The 14,581-nt window shown below is 53.5% G+C and overlaps 1 protein-coding gene and 1 non-coding gene across 2 annotated transcripts; both read right to left on the reverse strand.

Annotated features, from left to right (window-relative positions):
- ZNF839 (zinc finger protein 839) lies at positions 1 to 13,542 on the reverse strand. The gene is made up of 8 exons (XM_066342820.1): positions 13,297 to 13,542; positions 7,509 to 8,423; positions 6,919 to 7,104; positions 4,462 to 4,554; positions 2,893 to 3,042; positions 2,066 to 2,203; positions 1,782 to 1,911; positions 1 to 1,031 (listed from the first exon to the last, which is right to left on the reverse strand). The coding sequence occupies exons 1-8, from the start codon at positions 13,528 to 13,530 to the stop codon at positions 172 to 174; spliced, it is 2,706 nt and encodes a 901-aa protein (XP_066198917.1). The 5' UTR covers positions 13,531 to 13,542; the 3' UTR covers positions 1 to 171.
- Positions 13,543 to 13,791: 249 nt separating this feature from the next.
- Positions 13,792 to 13,865, reverse strand: TRNAI-AAU (transfer RNA isoleucine (anticodon AAU)). The gene has a single exon. It is a non-coding gene; the product is annotated as a tRNA-Ile (tRNA).
- Positions 13,866 to 14,581: the final 716 nt, after the last annotated feature.

The following is a 14,581-nucleotide window of genomic DNA, read 5'->3' on the forward strand; positions in this document are numbered from 1 at the left end:
CCGTGGGGTAGAAAGACGTTCTTTATAAATAAAACATTCCTATGTGTCAGCATTCACATTAGAAAAATAGACATTGCTTGAAACAGACCTTTTTTGGGTAAAATAAATCCAATTCTAGGACTGTGGTTATGACCTGACCTGACCCTGAGGTGAGGGCTCTGCCCAGGGTTTCTAGAGGGACCCCTGCAGGGCAGGCCCCTCTGCTTCAGTCAGTACGACAATGTCCTCCTCCCTAGACACGATGGAACCTGGATGGGACAAGATAATCCCCTCAGAAGCCTGAATACATATCTGCTCCTGTTCCTGGGACAGCTCAGGGCACCCACTGGTGATTTCAAAAGCCACAGCTTCACCCACAGCAACGATGCTCTCCAGCTCTCTCTGGTCATTGTGTGTCCTGGTCCAGCAGGGAAACTGGTCCAAGTCCCCCACATGGCTTCCGAGACCCCCTTCAGTAGACAGTGACCCGTCCTGGCTGAGCTGCGGCCCTGGCTTGGAAACAGTGCTGCCGCAGGGCATGGCCGTGACGTGCAAGGACACGCCTTTCTCCGGCGGGAGGGCCGCAGCCCCAGGGGGCGGGGCCTCGCCAGGTCTGGGCTGCGGAGCGCGCACGTGGGAGCCAGGCACCTGGCGGAGCTCTCCCGCCTCTGTGGTGGTGTTTCCAGACCCGCCAGGCAGCTGGGATGCCACTCCTCCCTCGGACACCAAGCTGATGCAGGGTCCCGGGCTCCCCAGGCTGTCCCCAGCGTTTGGGTCTGGAGAGTGTCCCTGCGCATTCTCTGTGGGCAGTGCCGCCGCCTTTTCCCGGGTCAGCGTCCCAAGCTGTCCCAGCTGAGAACACGGACCGGGCCCACTGACATCCCGAGACAAAGGGGAAGCAAGGTCTGCAGACCGGGTCCTGGCTGCTAAGTCAGCACGTTCTCTTGGCTGCAGGCCCGCCTGTGACATGCCTGTGTCGCTATGGGAAACCGGCATAACGCCGCCTTCTTCAGGGCAGTGAGGGGCGTTCCCAGTTACTCCAGAGGCAAAACCTACACGGTGTGGGAAACAGGGGGTCATACATGTGCTGTGTTATGGCCTGTCCACTGCACTTACTACCCCAAACAAGCTGGTCCAAACTCATTTTCTTAAAAAAAAAGAAAAAGGGAAAACATAAACCCTCCTTTTGCTCCTTGGGTTGGCACTTTGTAGCACAGATGGAGCCACAAGAGGAAAATCCAGACCTGTGAGGCACGGGGACCCGGGTCCGCACAGCTGCCAGAGTTCTCATCCATAAATCTGCCCTCCCTACGACAGATTTAAGTAATACACTTGAAAATGGAGGATGCCTCTTTAAGGCAGAGAGACCTTTGCACCACGGAGGGTGTCAGGCGGCAGTGATAAGCTTTTAGAGAGTTTATCATGATTCTCAATAAGCCATATGTTCAAAGTGTCTGATGGATAGGTTCTGGCCAGGGCAGGAATAAAAGCCAGGATATGTCTTGTTTTCAAATGTTAACTCTTAGCGGGCACTTAGAGCCGAGTCTCACAAAAGCCAAGCCACAGACTGGGTGTAACCCCCTCACCCCCTGCCAGTATACCACCCACCACCACACGGCAACTCTTCATTTCAGCGCAGGACCCAAGAAGACCTCAAGGTCCCCAGGGATGGATGTGGAATGACTGAACATGGGGAAGCTGGGATAAAACTCATGAGAAGCCAGAGGGCTCTCTTACAAGTGGGCGCAGGGCACCCACCCCGAGAAGCAGGCCACAGGGCACAACCAGGACGAGCACTTTACCCTCACTGGCCGCCGGGGCACGCTGGGCCGGCTCCTGCTTTCCTCCGCTTGGGGCAGAAGGCTCAGGGGCCTCCTCAGGCAGGGTCGCCCTCCTGGTCCTTTTCGCTGAGGCCAGCCCCTCCTCTGCGGTCTAGGAGGAGAAGAGCCAATCACTGAGGTGAGGGAGAAGCAGGGGACCAGACCGGCACCCCTTTGTCCTGGGAAGTGCCCAGAGCTGAAGGGGTTGCACCACAACCGTCCCCACAGAACAGACCGTGACCTGGTCCTGTGAACACCACGCCCACCTCGTTCTCCCTCTTTCCTGGGCCGGCTGCCTCCAGCTCCTCCCCAGCTATCGCCTGGCCGGGGCCTGTGTGCGGCGTGCCATCTGCAGGTGCTTCCCTCTTCCTCAGGAATTCTGTGATTCCTAATGACTCGGCAACCTAAGGAGAAAGATGGGCAAGGAGTAAAGGCCTAGGCGCTGGCCGGTTGGCTCAGCGGTAGATTGTTGGCCTGGTGTGTGAAAGTCCTGGGTTCAATTCCCAGTCAGGGCACACAGGAGAAGCACCCATCTGCTTCTTCACCCTTCTCCCTCTCTCTCTTCTCTGTCTCTCTCTCTTTCCTCCCACAGCCATGGCTCTGGAGCAAATTGGCCCTGGGCACTGAGGATGGCTCCATGGTCTCCACCTCAGGTGCTAAGAAGAGGTCAGTTGCTGAGCAATGGAGCAGCACCAGATGGGCAGAGCATAGCCTTCTAGTGGGCTTGCCGGGTGGATCCCTGTCAGGGCACATGTGGGAATCTGTCTCTGCCTCCCTTCCTCTCACTGAATAAAAAATAAATAAAAAAGAAAAAGAAAGAAAAAGAAAAACCTGTTAACCATGGCATTAATGCTGATCATCAGTGAGGGGAGTATGGTGCTGTAAATTTCCTTTTAGCTTATCTGCGTTTCTGAGTTTTCTGAAAAAAGCATTTCTCACCCTTATATGAAGAGAAAAGTCTGCACTTGACAGGAAAAAGAGCTGAGAAGCAGGTGACAGTGAAGACGTCACCACAGAAACGCTCTCATTTCTAGCAGACGCCCTGCCCCAGGCTGGCTCAGTGAGCAAAACTTCTCCCCCGCAAGGCCGCTACCTCGTTGTTGCTGATTTCCAGGGGCTCCCGAGAGCACAGGCCAGAGCTGTGGAGGTGATCGTGACACATTTTCTTAACCATTTTATGCAGCTCTTCAAATTCCTTGTACACAGCTGGGAAAAAAGGCTTTGCTGGATGAACTCTCTCAACCTTAGTGAAGATGGAGATGACAAAAATGTTTCATCATGAGGCACTGATAGGGGAAATACAGAAAGACATCTCCAGGACGGAAGGGCAACATTCCGCAGCCCTCGGCCCAGGCCTGCCCATGGCGGCGTCTCCTTCACTCCCCAGGGAGAGCCTCCTGTGTGCCCAGACTGTGCTCGGCAGGCAGTGACACTGGAATGGTCCTGGGGAGCAGAGGGGACGGCAGGGAGGCCCGAGGACAGGTATGTTCCTGGGGCCCACTGGGGGGGGGGGGGCAGGCCTTCTCTCCCCGGGAAGCAGTGCTGGCACCTCCGGGAAGTGGGAAGTGCAGGAGGCCTGGACTGCATCACCAGAGTGGTCTCCCCAGGGAGTAGAGCCTGGTGAGGAAGAGCTGGCGTGGGCGAGGCCAGCAAGGCTGTGGGTGGGTGGGTGGGTGCTGGGGCCCTCGGCTGGGCAAGGTTTGCTACTGCCCTTTTGTGTCTCCCACACCAAGTTACAGCAGTCAAGGAGTCCGGGAGGGAGGGGCCTGTGGGAGGCCTGGCACAGACAATGGCCCCACCCGGGCATCTGCCATGACCAGCAGCCTTCCTTCAGCTCTGCCCCAAGGGGGTGGGGGTGATTCCAAAAAGCCGGGCTCGCCTGACCGGGCAGTGGCGCAGTAGATAGAGCACTGGACTGGGATGCGGAGGACCCAGGTTCGAGATCCCGAGGTCCCCAGCTTGAGTGCGGACTTATCTGGTTTGAGCAAAGCTCATCAGCTTGGACCCAAGGTCACTGGCTCGAGCAAGGGGTTACTCAGTCTGCTGAAGGCCCATGGTCAAGGCACATATAAGAAAGCAATCAATGAACAACTAAGGTGTTGCAATGTGCAATGAAAAACTAATGATTGATGCTTCTCATCTCTCCATTCCTGTCTGTCTGTCCCTATCCCTCACTCTGACTCTGTTTCTATAAAAAAATAATAATAATAATAAAAAGAAAAAGAAAGCAATCAATGAACAACTAAGGTGTCGCAACGAAAAACTAATGATTGATGCTTCTCATCTCTCCATTCCTGTCTGTCTGTCCCTATCTATCCCTCTCTCTGACTCTCTCTTTGTCTCTGTAAAAAAAAAAAAAAAAAGCCGGACTCTTTCTAAGGTAAATATGAAGGCCTTTCTAAATATCTTCTAATCATCCCTGAGGTCATTTAAAAACACAAAGACTTGCCTGACCTGTGGTGGCGCAGTGGATAGAGCGTCAACCTGGAAATGCTGAGGTCGCTGGTTCGAAACCCTGGGCTTGCCTGGTCAAGGCACATATGGGAGTTGATGCTTCCAGCTCCTCCCCCCTTCTCTCTCTCTGTCTCTCCTCTCTCTCTCTCCCTCTCCTCTCTAAAATGAATAAATAAATAAATAAATAAATAAAAACACAAAGACTCACCTTCATCAGAAGAAAGTCGTACAGGGTCACCACCTGAGCCAGCTGAGGCAGGGCCAGTTCTACCAGATCCTCCCGGTCACACTGGTGGAGAAACTACCAGAAGAAAGTGTTTGATGTCTTTGAAAACCCACAAGACTCTCCCATCGGCCAACAAGTTTGGAGCAACAGAGAACATAAAAGTCCCCACGTCTCTGTGATGAAACAACCCTAAAACAATGAATGTTTTGCTTTATTAAATATCTCCCTCGTCCAACCGTTAGCAAAGTCCTGTGATCAATTCTGGACTCGGCGTTTGGCTCCCCCACCACAGCCCTGAGTGCGCAGTGGGTACCAGGTTCCAGATGAGGGCTCAGGGATGGGGAAACGGTTCTCTTCTCTCCAGGGCTCGCCAGCCAGTGCCGGAGACGGAAATGCAAACAAGTCCAAGGCAGCCAGTCAGGACACCAGCCCAGAGTGCAGGTGGGAGAGGAGGAGGACCCAGGCGACAGGTGACAGAAGGGCTAGGTCGGTGTCAGGGAGAGATGCAGGAGGGCACAGTCCTCAGGGCTCAGTGACCACTGGAGGGGCTGGTGGAGGGGTAAGGGGGGCCAGGGATGCCCCTGGGTTCCCAGCTGAGCACCGGGAAGACCCTCAGCAAGGTAGGGTGGGACAGGAAGCCAGAGTGGAGCTGTTTGAAGTGGGAGCTCATGCTCCTGAGAGGTGGGCGTCAGCAGAGGGAAGGGGGGTTGAGAACGAGGAGGCAGCCAGAGGTGAGGCGACCTGGGAGCCCTTGAGACAGAGTCTCAGGAGGTCAGGGAGGATGTGGGGGCTCAGGGAGGTCGGAGGAGTGATCAGTGAGGAACTGCGAAGTTTGGAAGGGGGTTCAGGGAGCAGCAGATCGTCAGAAAACAGAAAAGCCAAAGGAAGACCTTTCATTTGCAAGACAAGGTGTTTATGACTTGGAAAAGCCCTTAGAGAAAAATGACCAGCTGGTTTGCAACACTTTAGGAGGTGTGGGAGGTGGGGGAGGCCGGAGTGTGGGTGGCACCTGGCCACACCCTGCCCTACAGCAGTCCTCTGCTTCACACTCATGCCCGCTGACAACTGTCACTGATTTGTGTGGCTGTCCTCTTTCCCCCAGAGTGGGGACTGTGTCTATCTTGCACCTGATAACCTATTGGGCAGTTAGTGTGTACACGAATGCCATTTCTGAAGGGTTCTCCGCTACGAGTCACAGCGGGCCTGTTCAGAGCAGTCCTCCGCCCTGGGCATGCCGGATGCGGCACTGTGAATCAGGTGGCCGGCATTGCGAGCAGACGGCCTCACCGGCATCAGATGCCCGCCCACATGTAGACACCAAACACCCTGCATTCAGGGTCTGGGTCTGTCCCCCGCAGGGTGACCTTGTGCCAGTTACCTAGCGTCTCTGGGTTTCAGGTTTCTCATCTATTAAGTCAGGATACTATCATGGAACCAGTGAAACTAGTCAAGGACTACCTCCTACTCCTAAAGACTAGTCCTCCCAGATTAGTTAACAAGTCCTCACCGCAAAAAAACAAAACAAAAAACTAACCCAGCAGGGTTTACATTTCTCGCTAGAACCCATAATCTCATGGAGCTTTCCAGGAAACCCACTTCCTCTGACAGCCCGCCTTCCGCTGGCGTGCGGGACCTGGACCCCCGACTGCTGGCTGCGACACGGGCTCGTTGTCTCGGGAATCACTAACTTATCTCACACTGTCTTGCTATCTTCTACTTCTCTTGTTTCCGATATCCCGGCGGGGTGGGGGGAAGGTGGCGGAGGGTGTGGGGGCGGATAGTGGAAATGGAAGGAGACTAGACTTAGGGTGGTGAACACACGGTACAATATACACATGGCATGTTACAGAACTGGGCACCTGCAACCTGTGTAGTTTTGTTAACCAGCATTGCCCCAAAACATTCATTTGGAGAAAAAAAAAAAAAAAGGATATCCAACTAGACATTACCAGGTAAATAAATACATTCTGGTTAAAGGCAACTAGAATAAGTTGAGTGTCCCACTTTTCCAAGTCAAGCCCACTAAATTCAGTCCGCTCATTTTCAAGGGGCTGGGATGGAGGTGCCAGGGCTCAAAACCCGAAACACACTTTTATACCTTAAAACTTCTTAAAAAAGGAAGAAAGAGAGAGAGAGAAAGAAAACAAAGTCTATTGTTTTCTAAATGGCTTCCATGAAAACACAGGTTATAATTTTCCCAACACTTATAAAAGGTAAGCAGCTCTTGCTCCCGGTGAGGCACTCTGGTCATTTCAAGCAGGTAGACCTGAATTATTTCAGGCAATACTGTCCTCGAATTTATGGCATGCTTCGTCCCAGTACCTCCAGGTGACCTGCAGAGCTCTCCGGGTATTTGACTTTTAAATTCAGAAGCCTAAAAGCGAATTGCCACACACCATGCCAGACAGGTTTCAAGAACAGGGTCTAAGAGCAACGTACCTCCTGGAGGCTGGCTCTGCTCCTGGTTGCTCTGCTCCGCTCCGGAACGGCTGTGCTGGGCCCTGCAGGAGCCGTGGAGCAGTCCCGTTTGGGTCCCGGGTGTCTCTCTGCTCTCAAAAGAGCTGAATCACTTCCATCTGCTGGTTCAGACACCAGTGCTTCTTCAACTGCTACAGACTGCCCGTTCTAGACCGTGTCAGGAGGGGCAAAACAAGGAGAGAAGGCGCCAGGTGTGTCACGGCTGATGCCCCGGGAAGCAGCCCTGTGGATGGCTGTCCCCAGTCCCGACCTTTCTCAGGACCCGCTGTCATGTCAGCCGGGAGCGTGCTGTGAGCAGTCTTACCGAGCAGATCTGAAGAGCGGGCCCGGCGTCCCCAGCAAACGCACCCCTGAAGCCACGCGGTATACACGAGACAGAAGACACACCTCACTTACCCAGCAGCAGGGCTGCCAGGGCGGGGTCTCAGATCCCCCACACAATGACTGGGGTTCCACGTGAGCCTTCGCCTAAACCCCCCTCAGACACCGTAAAGGTTCATTTAAGGATGACGGGCAGCAAGAAGGACCCTGCCACCCGATACAAACGTTACCTGCATGCCACCGTGTGCAGACCGGGCCCCTTCCTCACTTAGAAGAGCTGATGTGGACAGTCCCGGGGACGTCGGGCCAGCGGCCCTGCCCTCCGCGCGGCCCCAGACCACGCTCGCACAGGCTTTCTCAGACAGCACCGGCTCCGGTTCCGGCTCCGGCTCTGGCTCTGGCTCCGGCTCCGGCCGGCCATGGCCCGGATGGAGTTTGAAGTGCCGGGCCAGCCCCCCCTTTCCGATGTAGGACTTTTCACAGGCCTGACACTGAAAGGTCTTGGGCCTCAGGGAGCAGCTCGGTGGGTCAAAGAGCGCCTGTTTTCCCCTCTGCTCCTCCTCTTCTTCCACACTCAGTTCCGAGTAGTCGTCGGAACCAGACAGGTGGCTGTCGGCCAGATCCTCCATTTTGATGAACTTATAATCTTTGGCTTTATACTTGGGAGGTCGGGATATGCGTCCAGAGCGTGTTTTCACTTTCAAAGACCGTTTTAGTTTCTCAGTGTGTTTTGTACGCAAGGTGGAAACAAGGAAGTTTGCTGAACTGGATGAAACAGATATTGCTGCGGGTGGGTCGGAAGTGGACTGAGGGGCCAGCGTGGTGCTTGGTCCATTCCGAGCCTGGGGGGCCACGACCCTCTTCGCGGGCACTGATCGGCGAGTGGGCAGCGGCCTCTGCACAAAAACCTGCACGGGAGGCTGCAGCGAACTACTCAGGAACCGCAGCTGCGGCCGGGCGCTCAGGAGGGGCTGGGCCCCAAGCAGCTGCGGGCTGGGGACACTGAGCCCCGACACGCTGCAGGGCCTCCCGGCCGGCGGGCTCGGCCTGGCTGTCCTGGGTTGGATGGTGGCTAGTGGGGTCACGGGCCTTTCCCGACCTTTCTTTTCTCTGGACGTTACCTTGACACAGATGGCTTCCAGTTGCTTAAAGAGAAAAGAGAAAGAATTTCGCTTATCAATGTTTCTACAACTTTGCTCTTATCTTAAATCTACCGCTGACATTTTTTCTATATTACAAAATGCATCTCATGTATATAAAAGTCTATATGATGTATCTGTACTATTTATAGTGCTGTTTCTTTTTTCCTTTTTTTTTTTTTTTATGCTTACAGTATAGTGATGTTTCTTAACCTTTCTGACCGGACCACAGTGATATATTTTACATCATATCCATAGGTTAGTGTGTAAACATTTGCATACATAAATAATATTAAAAGTTCATGAAACTTTTCACTTCCTACATAAATGCCTTCTGATAGTATCTATTCTGCATCACTTTTTAGAAAACACTAATCATAATCCACTGAACTGATCTCTTGGCCATTAAGAAATATCCCTCCAGCCCCGCCTTCGATGGCGCAGTGGATAAAGCATCAACCTGTAACGCTGAGGTTGCTGGTTCGAAACCCTGGGCTGGCCCTGTCAAGGCACATGCGAGAAGCAACTGCAAGTTGATGCTTCCGGCTCCTCCCCCTGCCTTTCTCCATCCTCTCTCTAAAATCAATAATTAAAATCTTTTAAAATAAAGGAAGAAAGAAAGAAATATCCTTTCTTATAATTTTATCACACGTGTATTTATTGGAATTCTCTGCTCAAAACTGGACTCAATTCAATACGTAGGCTCATTTTTAAAAGTTGTTAATAAAATTCTAGAAACCGAAAAAGCCATAAAAAACAATGCACCCAGGTCCGCCCCATCCACCTTGAGACATGCAGTCAGCACAGCCTAACCCTGTCCTACCCTCCCACGCCACACGCCTTTTCTCCACCCTACCTCCACATGCTGTTGACCATCCTTCTCACACATCTTCCTATATTACATGTGTAGATATCCCTACAAATATGTAGTTCCGCCCTGGCCGGTTGGCTCAGCGGTAGAGCGTCGGCCTAGCGTGCGGAGGACCCGGGTTCGATTCCCGGCCAGGGCACACAGGAGAAGCGCCCATTTGCTTCTCCACCCCTCCGCCACGCTTTCCTCTCTGTCTCTCTCTTCCCCTCCTGCAGCCAAGGCTCCATTGGAGCAAAGATGGCCCGGGCGCTGGGGATGGCTCTGTGGCCTCTGCCTCAGGCGCTAGAGTGGCTCTGGTCGCAACACAGCGACACCCAGGATGGGCAGAGCATCGCCCCCTGGTGGGCAGAGCACCGCCCCTGGTGGGCATGCCGGGTGGATCCCGGTCGGGCGCATGCGGGAGTCTGTCTGACTGTCTCTCCCTGTTTCCAGCTTCAGAAAAATGAAAAAAAAAAAAAAAAAATATGTAGTTCCGTTTGCACAGGTTTTTAAATTTTAAAACCTATAAAATTGGTAAGTGCGTTATCACCATCTCCTGCAACTTGCTGGGGCTTTTCCAGGTATATTTACTCGCTCTGTTGCTTGTGAAATGCCTTGACATCAAGGCACATAACTCTCAGGTGTCCATCAACATTCTCCTGACGGATGGTGGGTCTCCAACCCAGTGCTCTCTGGTCTGCCCTGAACCCTCACCGGTGTGTGTGTACACCCGTGGATGTTTCTCCAGGGTACATACCTAGAAGTGGGGCTGTATATCTTCAACAAGCTTTTTCTTTTTAACAACTAGCAAAAATTTTAAACGCCCGTGCTTCTTGAATCCTACAAGAAACACTGGCATCGGCACAGAGCTCTATGTCTAGGAGATTAAAGGCGGCACCGTCTGTACCAGCAAAGCACCCACCAAGGGCGGGAGCTGCAATCAACCATGTTCTACAAATAGTTACGGAGCAGTGACCCCGTGCCACAGACGATGTTATAAATGTTAGGGACACAGCTGCCACAGGCTCAAGGAAGGGGCAGCAAAACAAAGTCCTTGCCCTCAGAGGGCAGAAATAACGAGCGTGCATCTTTCTCCAAGGAGAGAAGAGAGACAACCCTCAACAACCGGAGCGGCTTTCTCAAGCCCAGCACTGACATTTCGGACCAGAGATTCTTTGTTGTGGGGGCTGTCCTATGTACTGCAGGATGTGGAGTAGCATCCCTTCCTCTCTCCACGAGATGCCAGCAGCACCCCCCAACGTTGCGACAGTCAAAAGTGTCTGCAGACCCTGCCAAATGTCCCCGCAGGGCAAAATCGTCTCCAGTGGAGAACCGCTGATATGGGGCCACCAACAGGCCCTCTTTAGACTTGGCCTTTGACCAAATGGAGGGTCAGTAAAAATGACAGCCTGACCAGGCGGTGGCGCAGTGGCTACAGCATTGACCCAGGACGTGAGGTCCCAGGTTTGAAACCCCGAGGTCGCAGGCTCATCTGGCTTGAATGTGGGCTCACCAGCTTGGCGGGGGTCACTGGCTTGAGTGTGAGATCATCAACATGATCCCTTGGTCACTGGCTTGAGCTCAAGGTCGCTGGCTCAGCTGGAGCCCCCGGTCAAGGCACGTATGAGAAGCAATCAATGAACAATTAAGAAGCCACAGGAAGAATTGATGCTTCTCATCTCTCTCCCTTCCTATCTCTCTCTCTCAAAAAAAAAAAAGGAAAAAGGACAATTAGATTTATACTTCAAGAATCACATTTGTTTCCATTTACTTATTTACTTATGTTTCTCTAGCTCCTGGGATACTATCTGATAACACCTTTAAATCTGGGTGCATGTGCCAAACCCTATTGTTTTAAGATTACCGCAGTGGCGAAAATGGCCTCAATTTTTAATCTGCTATGCACACTAGTTTTTGTGTGGGTATTATACTTGATACTTTGCTATATATTCATTTCATACAGTAGACTCTTACTAAGTGTCTCTGGCTGCCAATCTACAAACATAAGCAGAGTCCTCCTTCACCCTTGAGGAGGTGGGTAGATCCCCCTCCTCCCCCCGCCCTGCCTCTGTCACCTGCAGATCTGCTGAATCAGGGTCTCCCGCCCCAAAGCCTGTCCTTTCAAAAGCTCTGCTGCTGATTCGGCAGGCAGATGCGGTTCCCTGCGGAAGGCAGACAGGAAAACAATGCCACCAGGGGGCAACAGGTGCAGTGAGAGGCAGGCGGCAGGGACAGCCCAGGAGTGGTAAGCTTCTCAGAAGTGGTGACCTCTGCAGGAGGTCTGGAGGCTAAGTAGAATTTTTGCCAGATGGAAAAGGTATTCTAGATGTAAAGCAAAACACCAGGGCGCAGCGCGTTAGAGGAAACTAGAAATGTTTCTGTGGGACAGGAACAGGGAGGATGGGGAAGGATGGGAACCAAAGTCTGAACCACGGGGGTACATATCCACGTGGCCTGTGCATTCTGACCCACCCCACCCCTAACACTGCCTCTCCTCTTACTCAATTTCAACTGGCACTCACCCTTCCCAATCTAGTTCAGACACCACCTTGTCTGCAAAGTTGCTTCTGATCCCCTCAGCCAGAAATAACCTCTCCCTTTCTCTAAATGCACTTAGTTCTCCACCTGTGTCTCTAGCTTTCTCACTGTGATCAGAAGTCATCTGAGTTCTGTTTTACTTCCCTGGTTAGATTACAACCTCCTTGGGGGCGAGGTACACAACACAGATGGATTGCCGAGCCACGGCGCAGCTGGGACCCAGAGTATTAGCTGAATAGGCCACAACTACATTATTGGGAATTCAGGTAGAATTTATATCAACCTGTCGCGACCCACAGGTTGAGAACCGCTGATTTATATCATTCCAATTAGGTTAGCGACAGAATATAATCATGCCGCCAAACTTGACGTTTGCTTTCATTTAATGAAAAATGTCATTTTTGGATTTTTTCCTAAGTTGCCACGCCAAACCCAAAAAGCTGTGGCATTCAACAGTCCCAGAAGTGCAGCCACACATGGGGGTGGGGACCCTGGGCAAAGTCACTCAATCTCTCTGAGCTTGTTTCTCATCTGTAAAATGCTGATAGGAACACCTTTGTGTGGCTGCTGAGAACCACGCAGCCCAGCGCAGCCCCAGGCGCCAGGCTGGGTCTCCGCAAACAGCAGCCACTGTCACCCTCTGACTCCACAGACTTGCTGAGTCCGGCTTGGAGGGGGGGGGGGGGCATTTGTTTCCTCAGCAGAGTAAGAGCCAGAAAACTCATCTAATGAGCCTGCAAACAAGGAAAGCAAAGCCCCAAGAAGTTGAGTCACCCAAGGTCACACCCTTAGGCAGTAGCAGTACGGGCAGAATCACAGTTGTCTTCTCAAACTGTAGCAAGACACCTCTCCAGTCTGGATCACTGACTGGTACAATTCCAAGCAGCCGAAATCACTCAGGGTGTGCGTGTGTGGTGTGTGGGGGGGAACAAGGAGGATTGTTGATTCTATTCTCTGCCTAATTCTCCCAGCGTCGGAAGTGTCCCCACAAGGAGAGGCGCTATGTCATTTACAACCCCCGTGCTGAAAGGAGACCTGGGCTTTGGATGCTAGCGTGCATCCTCTGGCCTTGGGAGACCCTGCTCCAGCCCCAACTGCCCTAAGTCGCCAAGAGCTGTGTGACCGTGGAAATCATGCCACTGAGACATGAGGCGCCGTCGTTTACAGAGTGCTTTTCACACGTTTCATTCATTAAATGTACAATCGCTGGCGGGTACGCAGTCAGCGCCCAGTGAGCGCGGGACGAACGACAAGGGCCCCGCAAGAGGCGCAGGGCGCACGGGCGCGCCGGGCAGAGGGCCCGGCCGAGGCCCGGCTCCTGGGGCGAGGAGGGCTGGCGGAGCCGCGAACGCCGGGCGGCGACAGCTGGGGCGGGGAGCGCCGTCCCCGGGGGGCCGAGCGCAGGGACAGCCTGAGCGTGGCCGCGGCCCGGCAGCTCCGCGCACGTGTCCGCCCGGCCTCTGCTTCCCCACGTCCCTCCCGACGCCTCACCTGCGGCGGCGGCGGAGCGCCGGGGCCCCGCGGCGGGGCAGCCTGCTGGGCCGCGTCCCGCAGCCGCCGCACCGCATCCTGCAGCGCGACGGGCGGCGGCGCCTTCGTCACCTGCTCCAGGACCTGCCGCAGCTGCTCGGGGCCCAGCGGGGCGACCCGCGCGGCGCTGCCGCTCCGGCTTGGGCGAGCCCGGCCGCCGCCGCCGTCCTCGGGCTCCAGCTCCGCACCTGCCATGGCAGCCGAGGCCGGGACTCGAACCAATGCAACCGAGCGACGGCGGCTCCAATGTGCGTCACCCGGAAAAGGGCCAGCTACGAGCGCCCGGCAGGGCAAAATACCCGGGAAGCGACCGCAGATTGATTTGCACGAGGCCTACAGGTCTCTAAAAGCATATTTAAAATTCTCTCCCTCTGGTACGAGGCTTACAGTTCTCTAAAGGCGTATTTTTAATAGTTGTAAAACACTTAGTGGTGGGACTCTTTAAAAGGGTAACGCTGGCCCGTACGGGGATCGAACCCGCGACCTTGGCGTTATTAGCACCACGCTCTAACCAACTGAGCTAACCGGCCGCACGTCACAGAGAGGCCGCTAGTTCCTCTATGAGGACGCTGTGCCCGCGCCCCGCCACAAGCGGGCCGAGTCTCCGGACCGACTGTGACGTCTGTCGTCATTCCCTTCGGCCGTTGAAAACCCTGAGCACCCGGGGCTTTCACGGAGAAGGGAGGCGGCTTCTCAGAGCGAACGGCGGGCTTCCGCACGGAAAATGAAAATTGTACTTTGGAGCCTTCGCTCGGGGGAAAGGTTTTCAAATATTGCAACTCGACGCTACTTCCATTGATCTTCGAAAACCCTCACAGCTTGGAAACTTCGTGTATCCAGACGTTTTGGTATGGTTAAATAAAGCTTAGAAAATAGAAAACCCGAGGAAGTACAAAAAGAACCACCGAATTCCCCCCTCGACCCCCATAACAACCGCCGCTGGAGTCTTCCTACCATTTCCCCACCCCCCCCACTGTACGTACGGGGGTGGGGGTGGTGTGGTGTGGTGTGTGTGTGTGTGTGTGTGTGTGTGTGTGTGTGTGTGTGTGTGTGTGTGTGTGTGTGTTTGAATTCAGTGTAACCTTCCTTTAAAAGAATATAATTTTTAATCATGCTTTTTGTACTTAATATTCTATCATAAGCCTTTCCCTAAATAATTGCACATGTCATTTTGAATGGTTCCTGCGTGTCTCCTCCTCTTTTTTAATGTCTGGAAAATGTCTTCTTTTTTGCCCTCTAGTTAATT

The sequence above is a fragment of the Saccopteryx leptura genome, chromosome 6 (genome assembly GCF_036850995.1).
Source record: "Saccopteryx leptura isolate mSacLep1 chromosome 6, mSacLep1_pri_phased_curated, whole genome shotgun sequence".
In the NCBI taxonomy this organism is placed as follows: domain Eukaryota; kingdom Metazoa; phylum Chordata; class Mammalia; order Chiroptera; family Emballonuridae; genus Saccopteryx; species Saccopteryx leptura.

What these genes read in the sequence shown, in the direction of transcription:
- ZNF839 (XM_066342820.1), bottom strand. Translation starts at nt 13,530, where the DNA reads ATGGCAGGTGCGGAGCTGGAGCCCGAGGACGGCGGCGGCGGCCGGGCT. An exon ending in GCGCTCCGCCGCCGCCGCAG is followed by an intron (nt 8,424 to 13,296) that starts GTGAGGCGTCGG and finishes TTTCTCTTTAAG; the next exon opens with CAACTGGAAGCCATCTGTGT. An exon ending in TGCCCCGGCGGCCAGTGAGG is followed by an intron (nt 1,032 to 1,781) that starts GTAAAGTGCTCG and finishes CACACCGTGTAG; the next exon opens with GTTTTGCCTCTGGAGTAACT.